This window comes from Bos taurus, chromosome 12 (assembly GCF_002263795.3).
Source record: "Bos taurus isolate L1 Dominette 01449 registration number 42190680 breed Hereford chromosome 12, ARS-UCD2.0, whole genome shotgun sequence".
Lineage (NCBI taxonomy): Eukaryota > Metazoa > Chordata > Mammalia > Artiodactyla > Bovidae > Bos > Bos taurus.
In genome coordinates this window covers 75,548,198-75,554,969 of record NC_037339.1, presented here as the reverse complement: position 1 = coordinate 75,554,969, position 6,772 = coordinate 75,548,198, and the positions used below count along the sequence as shown (strand labels likewise).

The 6,772-nt window shown below is 52.8% G+C and overlaps 1 protein-coding gene across 1 annotated transcript in view; it reads left to right on the top strand.

Moving 5' to 3' along the window:
* The first annotated feature begins 315 nt into the window (after positions 1–315).
* STK24 (serine/threonine kinase 24) overlaps positions 316–6,772 on the top strand; it is a 93,286-nt gene continuing 86,829 nt past the window's right edge. Inside the window, 1 exon segment of the mRNA NM_001099950.1 lies at positions 316–666. Within this exon segment, the coding sequence (NP_001093420.1) occupies positions 625–666 (42 nt within the window). The 5' untranslated portion in view covers positions 316–624.

Here is a 6,772-nt window from a genome sequence, read left to right as displayed (position 1 = left end):
GAGGCCCCCGGTCCTGCACCCGCCCGCGCGTCCCCCTCCACCTGGCCCGGCCCGCGGGGAACTGGGGGCACAGCCCGCGGGAGCCGCGCAGACCTCCACCCGGCCCGGCCGGCGGCGAGGGCGGCTGCGGCCTAGGGCGCCGGGCGGCCGCGAGCCTCCTCCCCCTCCCGGAAGCGCGGGGCGGGGTCCCCGGCCGGGCCGCGGGGGCGGGCGCGGGGGCCGGGCCGGGGCGGGGCGCGCTCGGCGCTCGCGGGCTCGGCCGGCGGTGCGCGCCCCACTCCGGCTCCAGGCGCCAGCGCGCGGGCCCAGGCCGCCCGGTTCCAGCCCAGCAGCAGCGGCGGTAGCAGCAGCAGCAGCGGCGGCCGCTCGCGGGGAGGCCCCGCGCTCCTCGCAGCCCCTCCCCGGCGCGGTGCATGGAGACGAGGCCCGCCGTCCGCCCCTGAGCCCGCCGCCCGGCCCAGAACCCACGGGGGGCTAGGGTGGCCTCGGGCTCCGGCCGGCCGGCCCCCCATCCCCCGCCCCCGGCCGCCCGAGGAGGGCTGCGCGCGGCCCGCGGGCCTCGTCGCCCGCGCGGATCGCCGCGGCCCGGCCGTCCCGTCCCAGGAAGTGGCCGTCCTGACCGCCATGGCTCACTCCCCGGTGCAGTCGGGCCTGCCCGGCATGCAGGTACAGGCAGGAACCCGGCCGCCGAGGGGCGGGAGGGATGCGCGGGCCGGGGCGGAAGCGGGGAACTTGGCGGTGTAAACACGGCCGCTCCCCCCACCCCCAGTTCCTCCGAACGCTGCCCCTTCCGGGGTCGTGCCGGCCTCCCGCGCCGCGCTCGCCGCCTCCGGGGCGCCCTGCCCGGCCCCGCGGCCCCGGTCTCGGGGGTGGGGTGGGGGCCGTGCAGGGACCTGGGGGGCCGCGGCCCGGAGGCGGCCCTCGCGGGTCGGGAGTCGCGGTGGTCCGGGGGGGGCGGAATGTGCGCTGCTGGCCGCGTCGCCCTCCTCGCGTCCCCCTCCCGAGGAGCAGGCCCCGCGCCGGGCCATCCCCTGGGAAGAAGTGATGTGGAGAAATGCCCTTGGAGGCCCGGCTCGCTCTCGGGGCCCGGGTGCGGGCTAGGGGTGGGCGGCGGTGGAGGCCCTGGTCCCTCCCCACCCCCGCTACCCCGGAGAGGGGGGCCCCCGGGCGCGCCCGGGCTCGTCCCGGCGGGCGGAGGAGACAGGGCGGGGAGAGGAAGGGGTAAGCGCCAGCTCCGCTTTCAGCGCGTTTGTCCGAGCGCTTCCTCCCGGTGCAGACGGACGGGAAGGTGCGAAGCCTGGAAGCCCGTTCTGGAAGGGAGGAATCGATCGGACAGCATGCACTCGGACAGCGTGGGTCCCGGGACTCTGGGCTGGACTTGGAGACTCGATTGGATCCGGCCACTGAGAGTCCCTTCCCACTAACCCTCTCCGTGGCTACTCTGTGGCCTGTTGGCCTCCCAGGGACTTAATATTATTATTATTTTTTTCTGGCGTGGGGGCGGGGAGAGACATTGAATTTCACATTTACCTAGATGTATCAACGAAAGTTTTCCGCCTTCGGGGATTATGTTTAGCCCTTTGAAAAATAAAACCACCTTCCTCGGCTAGTTTGTAATGTGTGTAAACGGGTAAATGGTGGCAAATGTTTGGGATTAAAAATCTCACGGAAGGGTTACGGTATCTCTCAAAAGTTTTGTTCCCCCCAGGTTAGCCGGGCGAGGGAACGTACGAACTTTAAGTAAACAAGCACAAGTATCCGAGTGGATTATTTGTATTTCAGTGTTCAACGTGCTGTTTCGTTTTTGTGTGTTTTTTGTTTTGTTTTTTTTTTTTTTTCTTCCCCTCCCTCTTGAGGGCTGAGAAGTATTTGGACCACATGGGAGCCAGGAATCTGCCCCCCTCATTAGAGAGAGAGCTTTTCTCTCTCTAAATCCGAAGTAGAAAACTCGACTTCATTGTTCAGGTTTGATATCTAGAAAAATAGGAGCACAAAGTTACCTGGATTTTAGCTTTTTTTTTTTTTTTTTTAAGTGGAGTAACAGTTAACATTGATAACTTTACTGTGCTTAAAAAGAAAACTATCCTTGAACCTCCTGTAAAGAGCTTTTAAACAACACGCATTTAAAAACCTAAGCTACTGCTGACCGCTAGGTAGAAATCAGATGTGGTTTCTTGGTATTTCCTAAAATTCCTGCTTTGGTTTGGTTTGAATTTAGAGACAGGAAAGCAGGGTGAACTGGGTAAAAATGTATTTCTGACCAGTAGAGCAAGAAGGACCTCTTGTAATGATTTGAAAAAAACCAAAAAAACAACCAAAAACCACATTTGCTCAGTTCTTTCTTGAGATATACTCTTATGCTGTTAATCAGGTTGTAATCTAGTACACATGGCCTGCTCAGTACTACCACTGAGGTGTAGTCAGCCTTTGTGGAAAGCGAATCTATTTAAAAAGGTACTTAAAGCCTCTCTGGCTGATGCCCTCAAGTCAGTATCAGATGGTCACCAGGTGGTTATCTAGTCTCAACACTTTTTTTTTTGTCCTCACCTTTTAATTTTTTGCTTCAGGAGTGTGGGCCAGAATTCTTAGTCTTGGATGAGGAAGATACATTTCTTCAAAAAAGAAAAGTTTGCCTCCCCAACCATATTTCCTCCATAAGGTTACCAGGGAGCTGTTTTTATTTTGCTTTGTCAGTATAAAGGCTGGTAAATTTTTATTTGGTTGAAACAACTAGGTTTTCAGCTGTTGCAGTTTTAGGGGCGCCAGGTGGCTTTGGACAGTCATCCCTGTGTTTGAAGTGCCTCCATACAATGTATGATGATTGTTTCTGATGTGCCATTTGGGAAGGAATAGTCTTTCCTTCTCCCTTCCACTCCAAAAGAAAAACAACGCACACATTTTATTTTCTGCTTTGAATCAGCAGCTGCTGCTGCCCAGGGAGGCCTTCCTCAGAGTTGTTATTGAGGATTAAATTAAAGGCACACCTGCCTCGGACTGCTTTCCAGGATAAAACGGGAGGAAAGTACTAACCCACCTGTGCCCTTGCCCTGTTAATCCGATCTCCCTCCCTTTTTTCCTCTTTCATCTCCTGACCAGGATTTATGTGGAGATGGCTTAAAAATTTCAAGAAAGACAACAGAGTGGATTCAGGCAGCCTAGGCAAAGATCCTTAAAAAAAAAAAACAACCTGAATTAAAAGAATAATTGCAGTTAAAACATCCTTCTTCATTGTCTTGCAAATCATTTTTATGCCTCTTGATTCTTACTGGTACCATCTGAGGCGCAGGTGTAATTTATGTTATTTTCTAGAGGTGGAAACCAGCAGAAACTAATTGAACTGACCCAAGGTGAGAAGGTGCATTATGTGGCAATTTGTGACTAGAGACCAGGTCTTTCCTACTTTTGAACTCATACTCCTACTGGCCTTGCTGAATTACTGTCTTCTTATTACTTTAGCAGAAAGTAACATTTGTTTCATCCCTACTTGGATTTGCAGAAGGAATTAAAATATGAGATTGATATTTTGTTTGTTCCATCAGCAACTGTTATTGAACGCTGTTGTGCCAGGTACTCCATGAGGGGTTGATGGCTGTATGTCTGAATGAGTTATCCATTTTAATAACTGTTTCATAAGAGTTGGGGGTGGGGGACAGTTTTCCTTTTTTTTTTTTAACCTCCCACATCCCAGTTTCATTAGCACTGGGGAAAAATGGAAATCACGAGCTGAATGTAGTAACTACAAATAGACATAAAGAAATTAGGTTGAGTGGTAGATTTAATAACTCCCTGTCCTTCATTGAACATTTGTTGCTTCTCAATTTAATTCAGATTAAAAGAGGAGCAAGCATCAGCTGGAGACGGCAGCACTGATCAGCTTTTAGTTGCAGAAGTTGTAAGTTAGAATTAAATCTTGGTTTATAAATTTCTATAATGGAATTTTATGAGTCACTTTAAACCTCTTTTGAACTGTGACCCATGTAAGAAATACATTTTACTTCAAGACCTGAAACTAAAAGTTTCAGAAGACAGTCCTAATCCTCACTCCTTGTGTGCTGCTGTGCGATGCGTTTTATTAAAGAGAAGAAAGGAGCCGTTGCAAAACTAAATTGATTTCACAGCTGACTGGAGTATTGTCGTTCAGTCGCTAAGTCGTGTCCGACTCTTTGTGACCCATGGATTGCAGCATGCCAGGCTTCCGTGTCCTTCACTATCCTGGAATTTGCTCAGGCTCACTTCCATTGAGTCACTGATGCCATCCGATCGTCTCGTCCTCCCACTGAAGTCTGCTCTGTTGACGTGTAACACGTGTGTTGGGCCCAGTCAGCTCTAGCCTGTGTTGAGGATGTCATACATCCCAGGCAGCGCTAGTGGTAGAGATCCCACGGTCAATGCAGGAGCCGTAAAGAGACGTAGGTTCGATCCCTGGGATCCCAGGAGATCCCCTGGAGGAGGGCATGGCCACCCACTCCAGTATTCTTGCCTGGAGAATCCCATCCACAGGGGACCCTGGTTTTCTGCAGTCCATAGGGTCACAAAGAGCCTTGATTGGAGCGACTTAACATGCAACTACATATAAGATAGTCTCATATTTGAAAGTACAGACCGTTGACAGGAAAAGCTGGAAAAGAAGAGTCTCTACTTGTCACCATCATCCTCCCATTTCTCTTGCTGCTTGGAGAACCCTTCGCTGAGAATGCCTTTTGCGAGGGGAGCGAGAGTTGAATGGCCATAGGCAGTGAGTTGGGACACTTCACCCGCGTTCACCCGCGCTCTCGCTCCCCCTGGGGACACCCGTGCACGCTGGCGATCTGGAGACAAACAGAGGATGGCTGCACTTGATTGTGCCTTCAGCGCTCTCTGACTCTTCCTTCTGGGTGGCCCATCTCCACAGTTCTTTCCTGTTTCTGTGGAAGAGGCCTCCCCGCGTTCAGCCTCTTGACACCCTGCACCCTGGGCAGAGGTCGGTGTGAGTGTGTGGACTTGGTGTGTTTGTGAGGTGGGGGGCCCTGAGGCACTGGAAGGGAAGGCCGATCTGTGGAGTGCGATCTGGCATTGGGCTGGATGGGGAGCCCGCATACACGCGGCGTGTTTCTCCAGCAGCCCCGGCAGGTGAAGCCTCCTTCTGGCCTGTCCTCAGGAAGTCTGCAGCCTAGCGAGGGCCGATCAGGGTGCTCTGCGGAGGAAGGTTCAGAAGGGTGGGGGGCCGCACACAGCAGGGCTCCGGGTTGGGCAAGTGAGCTCGAGGGGCCTCGCTGGAACCCGGAGCTGGAGCTGGAGGGGTGGCACCTGGGGTGAGGCCCTGCATTCCCTGCTGCCTGGGGCGGAGTGCTGTCAGAAGCCTGCTTCCTGCGTGTGGTGGGAGAAGGTGGAAGAATGCTGGGCGCGCTGGTGCCTGCTCAGAAGTTGGTGGCAGCTCTTCAGTGGTGAGCTTCGGGCCTCGTTGCTCCGTGGTATGCGGCATCTTCCCGGACCAGGGATCGAACCTGTGTCCCCTGCATTGGCAGGCAGGTTCTTATCCACTGTAGCACCAGGGAACTCTTAACCTTTGTTTTATAGTCTTTATTACTCTTTCATGCCCCTTGCATTTGTTCTGACCTTTTCCCAATGCGACGTTACAAGGAAAATAAAGACACTTTGCTGTTATTGTTAGTAGCGTGTTTTTAAGTTTTTTTAATATTCATTTCAAGACTTCATGTTTCCTTTTCTCTATCAGCAAAATTTAAGAAAGTTAAGAATTTGTTTTGCGTAGTCAGCTCTTGAGGGAGAGGGTTGTCAGAAGGTTAGAAAAAAGAAAACAGCTTGGAGGAGTCCAGGACGTTTTGGTTCTAATCCTGTATCAGGGAACGTTCTTGATAGTATCTCGCATGGAACCAGTCGACCTTCAAGTAGAAATTGGTCTGATTAGATTTTTCTGGGCCAATAACATAGCACAGGGTCCTGGAGGAGGGTGGTTACGTGTCCATGGCAGCCTCCATCGCCCTTTCTTGTTCCTTTCTGTAATTTTTGTGGCCATCTTTGAGTCACTGTTCTGGTGTGCACAATGGGGCTTACTTATTTGATGCAGATTGACACAGCTTTTCAGTTGAACAGTATTTTTCTAGGACTTGGGTTCAAGTTTCTCAGGAAATGAACCTGTTGGCAATTGCTGTGTGTTTTACAGTCAACACTGAGGTGGGTCCAGGAGTCTGAGGTTTTCTTGTGAAACAGGTCGCTTTGCTCTCTTTTTGGGTAATTTCTCCCAGTGGTTCAGAGTTGCCGGCTAGGCAACTCCATACCTGCAGGAAATGGACCACACCCAACCAGCCCAGCTGGGGCTTTTTTGGTGCTTGGGCTGGGCTCAGCATTGTTATCAGTAATGGAATCTTGGGGCGGGCTGGAGTGCAGGAAATAAAAAGTTGACTCTGTTATCCCTCCATTGCTGCTCAGAGTCAGGCCCTGTCATCCGGCCGGCCCTTCCCCTCCCAGAACTTATTTGCAGTGTAATGCCTTTCAAACTCTCAGTGCCAAATGCTTTGAGGAGGACAAAAACAGGGCTGTTACAGCACCTGGCTCCTGGGTGATATGGAGTTTCCTAATCCTAAAGGGCTCCCTGGTTTCCAAGGTTTTGTTTGTTTAGTCGCTCAGTCGGGTCCGACTCTTTGCGATCCCATGGACTGCCGCATGCCAAGCTTCCCTGTCCTTCACCTTGTGTAGTTTGCTTGAACTCATGTCCATTGAGTCGGTGATGCCATCCAACCATCTCATCCTCTGTCGCCCACTTCTCCTGCCTTCA